The sequence below is a fragment of the Miniopterus schreibersii genome, assembly GCF_964146895.1.
Source record: "Miniopterus schreibersii genome assembly, chromosome: 15".
In the NCBI taxonomy this organism is placed as follows: Eukaryota; Metazoa; Chordata; class Mammalia; order Chiroptera; family Miniopteridae; genus Miniopterus; species Miniopterus schreibersii.
Window position 1 is genome coordinate 35,415,046 of NC_138115.1, and position 16,406 is coordinate 35,431,451.

At 43.1% G+C, this 16,406-nt stretch overlaps 1 protein-coding gene across 1 annotated transcript in view; it reads left to right on the forward strand.

Moving 5' to 3' along the window:
- The window catches only part of KCNH8 (potassium voltage-gated channel subfamily H member 8), a 235,979-nt gene extending 229,820 nt beyond the window's left edge, over nucleotides 1-6,159 (forward strand). Inside the window, exon 16 of the mRNA XM_081159504.1 lies at nucleotides 4,908-6,159. Coding sequence (XP_081015630.1) covers nucleotides 4,908-5,612 — 705 coding nt within the window. The 3' untranslated portion in view covers nucleotides 5,613-6,159. The remainder of the gene's footprint in view (nucleotides 1-4,907) is intronic.
- Nucleotides 6,160-16,406: the final 10,247 nt, after the last annotated feature.

Sequence of the window (16,406 nt, forward strand, 5' to 3'; positions counted from 1 at the left end):
TTAATCAGGAGAGGAGAAAACCAGATACTCTGGAAACGGAGGCAGTAATGACTCTTTCTAAGCCAACAGAAGTTCTGAGAAACCTGGATACAGCAGAAACAGAAAAATGCTGGCAGTTAGTGATTCTTAGAGACGTGGAGCAATCAGAGTGTGTAGTATCATGGACAGCTGACAAGTCTGTGGTCACCTGCATGTTTCTGTTCAAGACAGAAGGTGCTGCTCAATGAGAGCAAGCACCCTGCCCACAAACCTGCCAGACATCTAACCATTTGTATGGTTAAATGCATGGTGCTGAGAGAGCAGAGGAGAATCTTGAGGTACTCCAAAGTGCTGGATAGAAAACTAAACCACTTGGAAACACAGATGGTGTTTTCATCACTTCTTTCTAACGGTTGGGGCATTGGAAGGGACGGAAATCTTGGATGTGAACACTCAGCTCTGCAGATGGTGACGGTGAGTTGGTTGGTTGGTTTGGCCAACAGCTCCAGACTGATGGGTTCTTACTGCAGAAGATTGAGAAGGAGGAGAAAGAGGAAGCAGAGGGAAAAATAAAGAAAATGTGACAATATACAAGCATGAGAACGATGTGTATGACGTTATGGTGTCTTTATCATCTTTAGAAATAATCAGAAAACCATATCTAAAAAGCCACCCAGGAAGTAACCAAGGATGTAGAAGGTTTACCAAATTTGAACTTGTGAAACAACCCCAATAACTTAATTGAATTTGTTGTTTGGCACTCACAATGTAGTCAGTTAATAGGGGGAAGACCCAAGGGGATTAAACCTCCCATGGAAATCAAGTTTATGCTGGGACAAGTGTCTAAGCAGTAAGATAAATGAAGTCTTGGCCAAAGGAGATCTATTTCGACAATTATGAAGGAAACACAATAAAAGGGATTCTTAACAGTGGAGATGCCACCTGCTTTTAAAATCTAACCAAGGATTTGGTTTAGGAAATTTATATGTAAAAAAAACTTTAGCAGTCATAATGCATACTCCTAATAAATTTACTTGGGACAAAGGTCCAATTAAAGATCTACCAATATAATTTTGTAGTAGTCATCTTTCCCCTCGGATATTTATGGTAAAGTCATGAGATAAACTAAGAACAAAATTCAAGGTGATATGAGGACCAGGTCTTCAAAAAGGCAGGAATAGCATTAGTTTATCCATCCAAGAGTTACTGAGTGCATGTTGTGTTCTAGGCATTGCCCAGAGTCCAGGAAATCCTGAAATAACAATTTATACCATTAAGGAACTCGTGCCTCACTGGGGACAGGCAGTCCTGGATGATGCTCAAAGTGCTATGTGGGTATCAATGAGCTGCCAGGAAAAAGCTCTGCAGAGAAGACCAGGGATTAGAAGTCTGAAGAAAGAAAAAACTTACCAAACAGAAAGGGGCCGAGAAGAGCAACCAGTTGGAGAGAATAGCACATACAAGAACAGGGAGCTGAGAATCTCATTGTAGTCATTCTGATCGGAAAATGCAGAAAATGGGGCTGCTGAAGAAACGAGGTGGGGTCGTGAAGGGCTTTATAATGCCTGCTCAAATAGAGATTGTATTTTCTAATACGAGTGACAGAAAACATTTATGGATGTAAGTTGTTGAGTGGGATAAGTTTGGTTCGTTTTATCTGAATGATGTTTTTGTTTGTTTTTATGAACTAACTCTACAGTACTCTGGTTTTAACTTGGATTTTGAAGACATTTCTCCTGAAGTGGATAGAGCCTTGTTCACAAAGTAGCCCCAACAACCTTTTTTAGCAAATGTGCGCCTTCTTACTGTACTGTGAAAAAGCATTGAACCTCCCTGGCACACTTACAGAGTAGACACACTACCTTCTTCGCTTTCTATGTTTGATTAAGACCAAGGCCTTTCCTGCTTCAGACTGACTTTTGTTAGCAAGCCCGGCAGGAAGCAGTAAACAAAAGTGCAGCGAAACTTGACAGCGGCAGTATGTTGTCACCTTGAGTGCCACCAGAGTCTCCACCTCCAGGAGATGCCATCTCTCCTTGTGACAACTGGCTTTGTCCTGGTAAGGGAGAGATCCCTTACCTAATGGGGATTAATTCCCTCATGGAACTTTAATAAGGGGAAGGGGTGTGTCCCCAGTGACACAGGGACAGGAATCTTCCCTAACATAAATTGATGATTACCCTCTAGAGCTGAAGAAAGCTCTGTTCCTTGGGCGCTTTGCTTCTTTTAGTCCAAGCTAATAGAGTAGTTTTGTTTTCTGAAAATGTTCATGCTTGTTTACATTCAGGGAGCCAATCAAGACTCCAGATTCCCATTCAAAGTTCATGGCCTCAAAATTGTGGCAAATGCACAGTAAAAGTTAGATATAAAGAACATGGCCATGGAAAACCATATCAACCATGGGAAAATATCTGCTTGTTTTGAACGCTAGAAATATAGGTCATCAGAAATATGTCTGTTATCCTATTGTTTGGTTTAAGATCTTTCCCTATTGCAAACCTCTCTTGTTGCATTCATAAAATTTGCTATGAAGAGGTTTTACTATACTCAGTCTCCTAGTTCTTTTTAGAGATGACGCTATGTACTTATTGGATGTTGAGTTACCATTCCAGACAGCTTGTACACAGGAGGCTACTTTTTGTATCATCTGTGCTCTTCACAAATTCTGACCATGTTAGAATCTCTCAACTCTTAAGCAATATCTTTTTCCACATGTAATATACTATAACAGAAAGAGCACCAAACTTAAAAGCCTTGAATTCTAAACCAAAGACTGTCATTCATGAAATAAAGGACCTTAAAAATGTCATTTAACCTCTGGGTCTTAATGTCCCCATTTTACAGGTGGGGCAATAAGAATGTATCCCTGCCTATCTGGGCACTGTTTGTATATGCGATAGGGAAAAATGTACCTGAAAGCATGTCGTATTATAAATTTACTCAAACATTTATTGTACAACATAATTGTCGATGTGCCTGAAATGCAAATTGTTCTTCAAAGACTGTCTTTATTCAATCTGAATAAAAGGCTGATCGAAAGCAGTTTTATTGGGATCTGAGCTAATATAGCCCTAGTGAATCTGATACAGGAATTAAGCTTAGCCTGCGGGAAGGGATAGCTAATGTGTCCCTTGAAACATCTCATTGAGTGTCAGTCTTTTCTTCTGAAATGTTGATAGAAGAGCTAATCAGTTCAGGATGAAACCCACGGGTGCAAGTCTCCAGTGCTGAGACCCAGATACTAATTTAAGCTTGATTCATGAGGCTTGGACCGGTTGTGAAATTGACAACCTGCAGTGGAAATTTCAAAACACATAGAATCTTTCTCACATTCACTGCTTCACTTCTTAAATGTGAGGCTCAGAGGTATCTTTTTGCTGCCAGAAGTTTGAGATCCACTGAGAAGCCTGGACAAGTATTCGACTGAGTCCCTCGAGCTCCGTGCCAGCAGCAAGGCAGAAATAGTTTTGGCCTGGCAATTTCTAGGCAGGTGTTACCAGTTGGTTGCCTGAACCATGGAAGAACCTCCTTCTGGCCTTTTGTAAATGCCTGATTTGAGAGGCACTACCTCCTGATGGGCCTGCCAGGGAGAATTAGTTTCAGAATTCACTCAGAGGAAGCGGACTGAATTAAGTTACTGGATAAACTAGGAATGTATACTTAGATGTTGAAAAAAGTCTGCCCAAAACAACAATCTTGGTTTTGGCATCGTTGAAGTTGAACTGCCCATTTTGTTTTGCTTTGTTTTGTTTTGTTATATTTTGTTTTCCGGTGGTATTTATCCAATGGTTTCATTTGCTTATCTTGGGGTTTTGTGGTTCATGATAGTACAATCAAGTCAGAGAGAAAGTCCTTTATAAAATACACCCTTCTAGTAACGAAGGCAAAAAATTACAATAGGTGTTAGTGTTATGAATCTAACCACAGACTGTGCATATATATATATATATATGCATGTCCTGCTTTCCTAAATACAGGTTCTCCTCACACTGAAGAAGAGAAACTCTCCAGAACAGCTGAATTTAAGGCCAACTCAGTCTCCTGGTAGTCTGGTCTTCCATGGTTAAAAAAGTCATGTGGCTGTTAGGAAAAGGAATCCTCCAATGAACTTTATTATTGGTTTTAAGTGTAAAATGAATAATGAAGACTCTTCGGCGGTTCTTAAGTGTTTGTCGGTCATGCGTCCTTTGAAAATCTTATGAAAGCTGAATGTCTCACCTGGAAAAGTGAATTAAGCCCATGCCACACAATTTGGGTTGTAATTCCACGGGGCGCAGGGCTCACTGATGGATCCCAGCACACCCAGGCTCCCCACAGCGGTTATCTGTACTCACCCACCTTGCGGGTCTTTTTCTTTCTTTCTAACTCATTTTGCAGCTTTCCTTTCTCCAGACTCCCTCCCTCACAAATCTGGTGTGAGTTCTTGCTCACCACCCTCAGCATCACTGGAGGCTAGTTTGTCTCTGGACCTATCGTAAGCATAGATCTCAGCCAGAAATGACCAAAGCGAGAGCTCTCACTCACTGGGTGTCCACCCTGGACAGTGCTTTCCCTGCAACGCCCTCGCTCAACATTGTTGTGAGGTGTCTGGGATGATTTGTGTGCACCACCGTGCACCCAGTAACTCACAGGAAGGTAACGATACTGCCTGTATTTAAGAGATACGGGAGATGAGGGACCCATATCTCTAATTTTGTTCAAGAAGCCCAGAAACACGGATTAAGAAGGCCAGACCACATGTCTCTAGGTTCCCTCGGAAAGGAGGCTGGCTGTAGGTCAGGTGCCCAGTTTCCCCACTCACGCTTTGGACTTGACTGGCGTTGGAGGTGCAGCCGCCTCTCAACCCTTATTGAGAAATCTCACTCCCCGGCCTCACTGCTCTGAAATCACTGCTTCTGACTGTTGCGTTTGCTCTGCTTTATCCACAGGTGACCACACTGACTCAGGAGGTCTCCCAGTTAGGTAAAGACATGAGGAGTGTGATGCAACTTCTAGAAAACGCTCTGCCCCCCCGGCAGCCGTCCCGGCTCTGTTCTCTGCACGCCGCCTCTGTGTGTCCCCCCAGGGACAGCTTACAGCCCAGGATGACCTGGAGTACGCACCAGCCTTGTCTACACTTGCAAGCAGGTGGCACTGCCTACACCCAAGCACAACTTTGTCACGCTAATGTCACCTCAGACATCTGGAGTGTGGACCCCTCCTCTGTGGAGAGCAGCCCCCAGCGAACTGGAGCTGCCGAGCAAAACCCTGCAGGCAGTGACCTTCATCATTCTCTGGACCTCGACTTCTCACCCGCCCGCTACCAGGTTGTCCAGGAAGGTCATCTGCAGTTTCTAAGGTGCATCTCTCCACATTCAGCGACTGCGCTGACACCTCTGCAGTCCATTTCAGCGACTCTGTCGCCCTCCGTCTGCTCTTCCTCGGAGACGTCCTTGCACCTGGTCCTCCCAAGCCGGTCAGAGGAGGGCAGCTTCGGCCAGGGCGCCGTGACTTCCTTCAGTCTGGAAAACTTGCCAGGATCTTGGGACAGGGAAGGAATGGCATCCATCTCTACTGAACCCTTGGAGAACTTTCCGTTGCAGGTTGTCAGAAGCACAGCAGACGTGGACGACAGCAAAGCCGTGGATGTATGACATTAGTGCATGCAAGGCAGCTGCCGGCTTCAAACCAACCACTGCATGAGAGCTTTAGTTGCCTTTTTTGCCTCTGGAAGACCTGAAGACAGCAAAGTCGGGAGTCCTGCAGGAGAGCTGAGGAGCCAGGGCAAGGCACCGTCGCCTCCATACTGCAGCAAACACTTTTTAGATTCCAGAAACATTTTCCTGTACAGGTATTAACTTACTGGTCTGCTTGACAGACTTTGGTAAACGCGCAAAGACCCTGAGGGTCTGAGCAGCCAGAAGTCCCAGACAAAGAAGTTGTGGATTCGTTTTGTCCTAGGTGGCTTTTGTGAAGGGCAGCAAAGGTTTCTCCTGAGTGCCTGTTTGTCATTCTTGAACAATATCCGTAGCACTGTTGGCCCCAAGAGTGCACAGCTCCTGCTGACCAGTTTTTCTTTTTGTGATGGCGAAGGGACAAACATCACTGCATGTCATCTCCTAGACAATCAAATAGAGCTGGTGGCCAGTGGTTAGCTATTGCACGTTATTTGCCATGTAAATGAATATGTCTTTATTTATCAAAAAAAAAAAAAAGAGAGGCTATTTTTATATCCTTGGTATGAAATATGTATTTAAACTATTTAAAATATTTATAAAGAAATGAATGTTTTCTTTTCATTTTAGTAAAAAAACAAAAAGCTTGAAATGCACTACTGTTATGCATAGTAGATCAAAAATTATTATTAAGAGGATGTAGTTTCAAAAGGCATCCCCCTTTTATCTGCATGCAGTTAGCAACATATGTATCCTCACGCTTCTGGATGACAAAGAAAAGGGAGGTCATATTTTACTGATAAAATGAACACAGGGACTCAGTGTCAAGTACACAAGCTCCAGCCCGTGGTAGGGAGGGCTCCACCTACCCTCTGCTGACCCGTGTCAATGACCCGAGTCAAGGTGGCTCACAGTGCCAGCATAAATGTCCCTCCTCTAGGCAGCCTACTTTGTTGTTCACAAACCCAAAAGCAGTGTGGAATATGAGATCACAACTGCACTGAGCCATTTGGGCCTCAAAATGAGGGAGAAAATCTTGGATGTCTCCCTGTGCTATTCTTTCAGGAGAGGTTGTAGATGAGGGAAAATTCCAGCTTACACTGGATCAGCACTTTAATTTTTTTAAAAAGCTCTCGACAATGCTATAAGTTATGTGGAGCAGGTGTTTTCATTCTCATTTTGCAGAGAGAGAAATAAGAGTCCCAGAGATAACACAGCAAGGATGCTGGAGAAGGTCTAGAACTTATAAAACTACCCCCATCTCAACCAGCATGCAAATTCAGATGCTGGCTTAGTAAGGATTTACGTTTAAGAACATTTAGGACCTAATCGTCCCAGACATTCTTAGAAAACCTATCGAATTCAGTATTTTCTAAGAATTCACATTCCGGAGTCCCCCTGTGTCTTATTTCCCACCACTGAGAATAAACAGTGTGCGAATTGTATAATTAAAAACATCTAAACAAGCAAGACTTCTGATGTGTGAATCTTATACCCTAAAATTGGCTAGATTAACAGAAAGAAATCTTCTCTAAGAAAATACGGACACAGAACATGTTTATAAGGCAGGTCACTCAAAACTCAATGCCTTCTACTCTCCCACCTCCAAAATTTAATCTCTCCCTACTTAAGTGATTGGGACAACTGAGGCAAAGGGAACAGACTAGATTTAATGTATTCGTTTTTACTCCCTATTTTGCTCATCCTGACCTACCTAGGCCATCATTTGAAGAGCCATTCAAAAAGAACTCATTGGTGTTGGTTGGTGACTATCCTTCTAGAAAATTAGCACTACTATAGTGATGCTACTACTGATGACTGACATTCTGTTTTTTGAGTGCTGACTGTATACCAACGGATGTTTAGGAATTAACATGCTTCCACATATAACCATCAAGCAATTCTAAAAGCTACTTGTTATTATTACCTCCATTGTATAAATGAATAACTGGAACACAGATTTCTCAACTTGCCCCATCACACTGTTTGAAAGGATAGACTCAAATACCCCCATGGCCATTCTAGGTACTCCTCCCTCCATGTCCACTCATTCTTGTCGCCTTTGGAAATTAATTCCTTCTGAAATCTGCAAACAAAATAAAATAAAATATTCATTGTTTTTTAAAGTAAGCGTACAAATGAGATAAATTAGCTCAGCTCTGAGGATTTAGGGAAGTCCAGTGAATACGTGGAAACACAAGCATATTTTTCCAGCCAGTCACCTTCTCTGTGTGTATCTACTCCTAACAACTGATGTTAGTGAGCGTGAGAACCAGCTGCCTGCCCTGGGTACGTCTGCAACTGGATGAGAGTGAGCGAGCTCCTGGGGGAGTAGGGGTTCCCACAGATTTCTTACAGGGCGGCACCTGCCTCATCTGAATCAGCCTCGCCTTGTTCCTACTTAGCCTTTTCTCTCATCATGATTCTGATAAATAGGACCCTCCCCTATCCAGGGCAGCTTGGAATGGCCTTTTGGTTTTTTGCTTGTTTATGCATGTTGTGAAATTACTCTAGGAAATGAGAATTCCAAGTTGTTCTAGGCGTTTGATTTTCTAAATATTGTTGCTATGCAAATAACAGAGGCCCTTGTCTTCTGATCAGGGATGTATTTCTGGAGCCCAACATTTTCCTCATCTGCCCATGCTCGGCTGGAGGGGCAAAGCAGGGATCCAGGCAGAACAGAAGCACTAATTTTCTTTGGTCAAGTCTATTTTCTTAAAAATAATATTGGGGACTCAAGTCTTCTATGTAGTTCTGATTAAGAATACCTAACTGGCAGATTATATAAGACTTTATTTTAATTCAACAGAGGAAGAAGTTTCTGGCAGTTAAAGCTACTTACACATGGAGCTGATTGCCTTGAGAGTGGAGAAGATCACTAGCAAAGTGCCCTTCCCGAGGTCGAATAACTCTTTGATAGGAATATCATTTTCCAGAAGGGCTTTGTAATAGGTGTTAGCAGAATACCTGCACCAGAATCACATGGGGTACTTGTTTAAACTATGGAAAATCTGGTGGGTGGGGCTTGGGGATCTCCCATTTAGTAAGCTCCTGGTGTGACTTAGATACACTTAAGATTGGGAAACATTGGTCTGCAATCTATAGTGTACAAGATTAAGTCCTAGCTAATTTATACATAAATGGACTAGCATCTAAATTCTATTAAAGGCAGCCCTGGGTCTATAATTATATTATTAATAGTGAGGCATGGTTAACCCCTGTATCAGTAGTCTCAAGCTCTAGTTTGAATAACATGCTTCCAGGGGATCTTAATAAAATAGAGATCTGAGGGCTCTGACCTCTAAGATGTGGGCTGGGTCCCAAGTGATTCTGATAGAAATATTCCAGGAAAGAAACTCCAGAAACATTGCCCTAAGTGGTGAAATCATCACTTAGATAACGAGGAGTTGGTTCTGTGGGAGGTGGACCAGCCAGAATCAAACCAGTTCAAACCAACAATTGGGTTCAATTCTATTTACTTACAGTTCCTAACACATCATGAAAATGATCGGCCACTTTCTCCAAGAAATCTTCGAACATGTATTCATTATTTCCACTAATAATGGTCGAGCACCTACTATGTGTCCTACACTAGTACCTCTCTGTTTTCTTGTTTTATTTGGATTTCTAGAGAAGAAAAAAAAAGTTAAAATGCTTGTTGGAGTCTCATAAATGGTCAGTTCTCCATAGATAGGGAGGAATCCTATTTGGGTGTGAAACCAGCCAACTGTTTGGTTAAAGAATGGCAACTGCAGTGATGGGCCCTGTGTGGAGTACACTCGCCCATGTCAAGACTCTGATTTTTCCAGAGCAGTGGAATAGCTGCTCCTCGTGGCCTGCACAGCTCAAGTCGCCCATTAGGGCGCCGCCTGTGCTGGAAAATTCTGTATGCTCTGGGCGTGGTCTGCCCTAGGTCACTGTCATCCCTGCAGGGAGACAATGAGCCTCCCGTGGCCTCCTTCTCAGGCTGTCCAGAGGCAAATGTGTCACATAAATAGGATGCTGAGAAGGGAGCCGTTTGGGAGGGACACCAACGAGTGTTTGCTTCAAACTGCTTTTCTTTGCTCTGAGACCTCAGACAAGTTATTTAACACCTCTGAGTCTCGATTTCTTCATCTAAAAATGGAGAAGTAAAATGTGTCTAACTTGCAGAATTCGGTGAAGGTTTAATGAAGTAATTTATGTGAAAGCACACTACCTGGCATATAATGAATGCTAAGCAAATGTCAGTTCTCTCCCCTGACTCTCTCCTCCCTCCCCTCCTCCTCCAATCTCCCTCTCTCCCTCCCCTTCCTCCCCCCTTCCTTCCCCCCACCTCCCTCCTTCCTTCTCCCCTCACCCCCTCTTCCCAGCTTCCTCCCAGGCTCTCCCTTTCTCTCCTCCTTTCCCCTTCCAGCTTCTCTGCTCCCTCCTCTCCCCTCTGCTCCCTCCTTCCCCCTCCCCTAACCATCCCAGGCTAACTTTTAGAAAATCAGCTCCTCTGACATCTTCTCTGCACAGGTCCCAGTCTACTCTTATCCTGTGTCCCCAACAGTCTATTTGTCACAGTACTAATACTCAAGTCAACATGAACCTTTAAAAAAGGCCCTGGAGGAGGCACCAGGGTACAAATGGGCTGTCTCTGCTCCCAGCTATCTTAGCCCCAACCCACGTGGCCTCCGATTCATCTTTCTCTGAATTTTAGTGATTAAAACCTTATTTTAAACGCTTTGTCATTACAGAAGGGTCCATCCAGGAAATGCGGTCACAAGCGTGAATGTGTTTCATAAACATACACAGGGTTTTTTGGCCCATAAAACTTCTCTGTGGAAATTTGCTATTACTTCAGAAATGACACACATGTGCTTGCCACGCCCGCCACCCCAGGCCACACAGCTGCTCGTGTCAGACCCAGCCCGAGAGCCTTCCCTGTGGTGAGCGGCCTGGCCGGCCCGCCCGTAGCCCCGTGGCCGCTGCTTCACAGCACTGCCCTCAGGGCTTCCCCTGGGGATCCTATCAAGAGAACAGTTCCCGCCAGAGGGAGCAGCTAAAATGTCACTCCTTGCAGCAGAGTCCTGAAAGAATCTGTTGCTTGGGTTGTGTCCCTTAACAGAGCCCTGCGGATAGCCAGGGACGCAGAGCCTAGCACATCCGTACCTCTTTTTCCAGGAATTAGATGAGCTGTACATTCTAGAAAAAAAAGCTGGGTGGGCAACACCACACCTGCTCAGACTATTTCCTCCTGGCTTAGGGTTCTCCGCTATGGAGACAAGAAGCTGGGAACCGATGGAGTTTAATACTGAGCCTTAGGCTCTGTTTCGAGGTTTTCGTGGGTTTTTTTTTTTCCAGTTGGCTTGATTAAAATAAAGCATACATATGTGATATATTTGAGTACAACAGAGAATAAAACTGGAGGAAGTGGGACTTAAAAGTGCGTCTGTGCTTTTCATTTTTGTAAGAAACCGATATACTAAGTCGAGGGGGCCATTCTCAGTTAAGAATTCCCTCTGGGCATAGTACCCATCCGTTTTGCTTTCTTGCTTTTAGTAGCAAACCTACCAAAGCTGAGGCTCCTGAGCTCCAGCCGCCAGTTTTCGTCCAGAGGAAGAGCTATTCCTGAACTCGGCCTGGGGTCATTGTCAGTGACCGCCGAGGAAGAAGCTCGAACTCAGCTGCATCCCTCAGGAACACAGTCCTCTGAGTGGCGGCAGCTACGTGGCTGACCCTCCGAGAGTCGCTGGGGTCCCTTGTCGTGATTGGCAATGATGCCCAGGAGCTCTAGGGTTGATACACAGATTTTTGGAAGTTACCATGGTAACCCATTGCCCAAAATGAGTCACGATTGCTCCCCCTGCTCTAATCAAGCAACCTGTAGAGCAAAATCAAATTGCCAGCTCTGGTTTCTAGTATCTAAAAGATATTTGAGCCCTAGACCTGAATCAATATGTCTCTGGTTTAATTTACACCAAAACCACATCCACAGAAAAAAGACTATCCTTGTTTTCTGACTCTTGATTCTGAAAGTGTGGTCCATGGAGCAGCAGCAGCAGCAGCTTCATCTGGGAACTTCTTAAGAATGCAAAACCTTGGTCCCATCCCAGAGCTACTGAATCAGGCTGCATTTAACAAGATCCTCAAATGTACATGTTACAGTGTTTTATGTGTGTGTGTTTTTATTAACATTGGTTCTCGACTCTGGCCGCCCATGAGAATCACCTGTGTAGCTTTTAAGAACCAGAGTCCTGGCCCTGACCTCCAAGATTCTGATTTAGTTTGCCTGAGTGAGACACAAGGTTATTGGTAAGGTTTACAAGTCCCCAGGTGACTCCAGTATGCACCCAAGGTTGAAAAAGCCCTACAATTCTAGAACAGCCGTTCTCAAAATGCGGGCCGCTGATCAGCAGTATCAACATCACCAGGAACTTATCAGAAATGCAAATTCTCAGGCCCTGCCCCAGACCTACAGAGTCACAAACTCTGGGGGTGGCCCCAGTAACCTGTGGTGATACCTACACCTGCTAAAGTCTGTGATAACTGCCCTAGTCTGGATGGCAAAGGAACCAGCATGGGCTGAAGGAAATCTTAAGCAGGAGTTTAGTATAACATTATTATTATATATTAGATGTTTAATAAGATAATTAATATCAACCTTCGTCCATCTATCTTAAATATTCCCCTATGTTTTAAAACCATACTGATATATATGAACATATCACTTTCTGTTTAGGGTAGGCTCCTTACTTTGCCATCTTTTCTATTTCTACAGCTTAGCCTAAAGATACATTCGTGTGAAAATTTTTATTCCTAAGATAACATTGGTGCATCTCAGTTTTACCAGGCCTGGCTTGGGAAAAGAAAGGTGTTGGTTACAACAGCAAATCAAAATTTTAGGATTAGTGTGCCATGGCTCAGGAGAGGAGCTTCTCCCCAAGACTACAGACAATGTGTCCCAAGAAAAACCAATCTAATGGCTTTTTTGGTGTTAGATGAATATTGTTGTTATGTTCAGAAATCGGGGCTTTATCTTTCAACACAGAACTAGCTGCCTATATAAGCTATAAGAGCAATTTTATGCTGTTTTGATCACATTCATAGAAAATGACTAATACCCTATAATCTGATTGTGGAGAGGTAGTACTTACTGACAATAAACTATCATACACAAGTGATGAGAAGAGAAAGTTTCCTGTTATCAGAAACTTTTTGTATCCTAATGATGCCTATATAAATTCTGTAACAAACCTTAATGGAGATTCACTTTTAAACACATCAATTTCCTTTTTATATATGGGACACCTATATTGTAGAGTTTGTATATTTAGACTAGACTAAGGTCTGAATTTATCATATACCTGGTTAAAATTATCTTTATAGTGGTATTTGCAGAAATCAATGTAAATAATGAGATTTGGGCTGAGATTAACTGAGTTTTTAACTCTACTGTTTGACTATTTGACTTTAAACAAAACAATTAATTCTCAGACTCTTCATTCCCTCATCTCTGAGATGGGATGTACTAATCTGAGATCTCCTAGAAACCTATTCTGAAATAAAAATTTTAGTGAAAGGGGGTGAGGAAATGTGACGAGGAAGGGAATGAAGCCCATAAAAGACGTATTATTGAGCAGATAATCACTGTAAGCAACTGAGGCTCAATGGCCCTAAGAAACTCTCAGACATTGTAGAACATGACCATGAGTTGCCCCACCTGAGGAGGAAGAAGCTGGAGTATCCATTCTCCAACTCTCATCTGTCCATGACTGAGGAATGCTCCCAGAGCTATTAACTCCACAGTATGCCTGACCTGCCTCATGCAAAAGCAAAGACAAAGCCTTAGCACAGGGCCACAGGGGCTTGCAGTAGGGAGCTGGGGCATGGAGAGGAGTGGGGTAGGCATAGCAGATATGGGCAGGGCACCAGGAGCATCTGCTACCTGACGTATGTATCGGGTCCAATCAAAAGACAGAAACCACACTGCAATTTGAACAGGAAATACTTACTATAACAAATTATTACTTATGGAGGATGAGCTCCTAAAAAGAGATGAAAAAGAATGCTGAAGAACACCCCGTGATAGAGGGAGATGCCCCAAGGAAGAAACAAATTTGGAAGAAGCGTTCCTGAAACCAGGATCCAGACTTTGTTGGAGAAGGTGTAGATGTAGCCCAGTGAACAGAAGAGAGGCTGACTGGGTTGCCTGGAGCCGAAATGACTGAGCCACAACACTGAGGCTGGAGGGCAGTGGAAAACCCCCTGCTGGGGTGCAGGTGGACCAAGGCTGGCACCAGAACTAGCAAGCTGACGGTGAGCATCACTGGGTGTCCAGCGCGCTCCTGGTCACAGTGTGCTGCAGGAGCCAACTGAGAGGCAGCTCAAGGAAACCAGAAGACCCTTTTTCCTGCAGTGTCTCTCCAGCACCCTCTACTGGCAAAGGGGAAATATTTACAAGTTCCAGTCCAGCATCTGTAAGGGCAATGAAGCGGGGCAATGAAGGGTGGATTTCCAGGAAAGGCAATAATCTGACGCAAGATAATACTATTTGCATAAGATCATTCTATGTGAAGTAAATGGAATGTATTACAATTACTTCTTAAACTGTAAAGTCCTCCTTGATAGTATTTTAATGAGTATTTTTATTCAAAACTATCATCAGAATTGCTGCTTATAATAAAAATGTGTTTTTCACTGATACTAATTACTTTTTTCTAAAAAAAACCTTTAGCATATGGACTTCTTAACAGGATTTGTAAGAATGTTATGAATTGACTCCTGTATCCATAGACATTTTCTTTTGTTGCCTAAAATTCCTTTAGTGGGAACCAAGTCTTTCTTCTACAATTAACAAATGCAATAGATACATTTTAATCCATGGAACAGAAGGGCTCTAGCATATCTCTATACAAGGTGAATAAGCTATCACCGAGCATCTGGAATGTCACTGTCTCCCCTCAAAGACCCTGAGGAAACCACATCTCCTCTCACCCTCGTTAGTGCTGAGTCAGACAAAGTACAACCCAAAACACCATGTTTAAACCCTCAGACTTAGCACACTTTTCTCTCTTAGCCTCCTCACTAGTGATCTATCAATTAAAATATCACCTTGAGATGTCTTTATCACATACACATCCAATTAATTAGCCTTTCCACTAAATGAATTAATCTTTTGACCCATCAATATGCTTCTGGATATTAATTCATTGTTTCCTTTCAATTACCATCGATGTCCTTAGATATAGAATAACAATCTGTCCTGGGGTCTTCTGATAGGTCAGAGCACCCACTTCCTTCCTCCTTCCTGCTTCTGGAAGTTTCAACCACCATGAAAGGAAGGCGTTTCCATTACAGCACAACTAAGGTACAGAAACAAAAATATAGGAGATGGCCATAGATGGGCACAGACACTCGTTTTTGAGAGTTGGGCACATAGCAGAGCCACTGGCACACTCCTAGTAAGTGGCTGAACTAGGATTTAAACCTCTCTATATTGGTCCCAGAACCCTTACTTTAAACTCTACATCATATTCCAGTTGTGTGTGTGTGTGTGTGTTACCTCTGTGCCTCTTCCGGTTGTAAGGTGTTCCAAGACAGCCTGTATCTTTCCGTAGATTTATATTCCCCGCACAGCAATCAGGACAGAGCCTGGCACACATGGCTGCTGTGAAAATGTGACTAGAAGGTCATATTATCTAGACAATGATTGTTATTTGCATGGAAATTAATAAAGGGCTGGTCATTATAAGGCTTCACATGACACATTTAGCATTCAAAGCAAATAATTGAAATGACATTTAAACTGGCCACTCTAAAAGACCTACTCCCGTGCTGCCAGATCGCCCATCAACTGTGCAGCAAAGGTGGGAATTAAACAGGACTTAATATAATGTAGTATCTGTGTTGCAAACTGGAACCCAGAGATGGGCAGTATCTCCACTGGGCACATTCCATGCAATCTTCATAACCATTAATAACCTCTTTTCTTCGTGTAGCTCTCTTTGAGGGACCTTGTGAGGATGTATATATACCTTAGAGTATCAATTATGCAGCAAATACTTAACCCAACTACTTAGCATTAGCATCCTTATTTTCCCAAAAACTGGAGGTCAAAGGAAATGGCATCTTCTCTTAAGGCTTAGGATTTCTGAATTTCCCAAGCCAATAGCTTGGATGCTGCTGGTGGTAAAAAAAACAGAAATACACACAAACGGTTTTATTTTTTTCCCCAGACCAAACTGGCAAGGCGTTCACATACAAACATTCAAGATAGGCAGACGCCTTTCTCCTCAGTTCTCCTTAAAACAGGCACAGTGTGACTCTTGCTGTCCCACTTGAACTATCCTGGGTTAAACATGAATTCTTTATTGAGGCCCCCAAATTCTTATGTTTGCTACTAGAGCTTTTTTAGAACCAAGCCCTTTTTATGTATAAAGCTTAAAGCTTAAAAAAAAAATTGCTACAATGTCCCTGCCCTTCTTTCCTTCCCCTCCACCACCCCTTCTTTGGTGCTCCCTTTCCCTCCTCCTAATTCATCCCCATATTGTAAGTTGAAATATCAACACAAGAGAGTTGGCTTAAATGTGAGATAAAATATTTCCATCATCCGCTCAGAGACCTCTGCCAAATATCAGTGTTGTTGACCCACATGGAGTGTAAATATACTTTGAAACCATATGTCAAGGGACCTCGGCTTACGTTACTCATTTGGTCCTGCTCAGAAGTAGGCCGCTCGAAAACAGGGCTATGCTGGAGAACACAGCCAGAGCAAGCCTACGGTGTGGTTGCTTTTTGTTTCCCTAA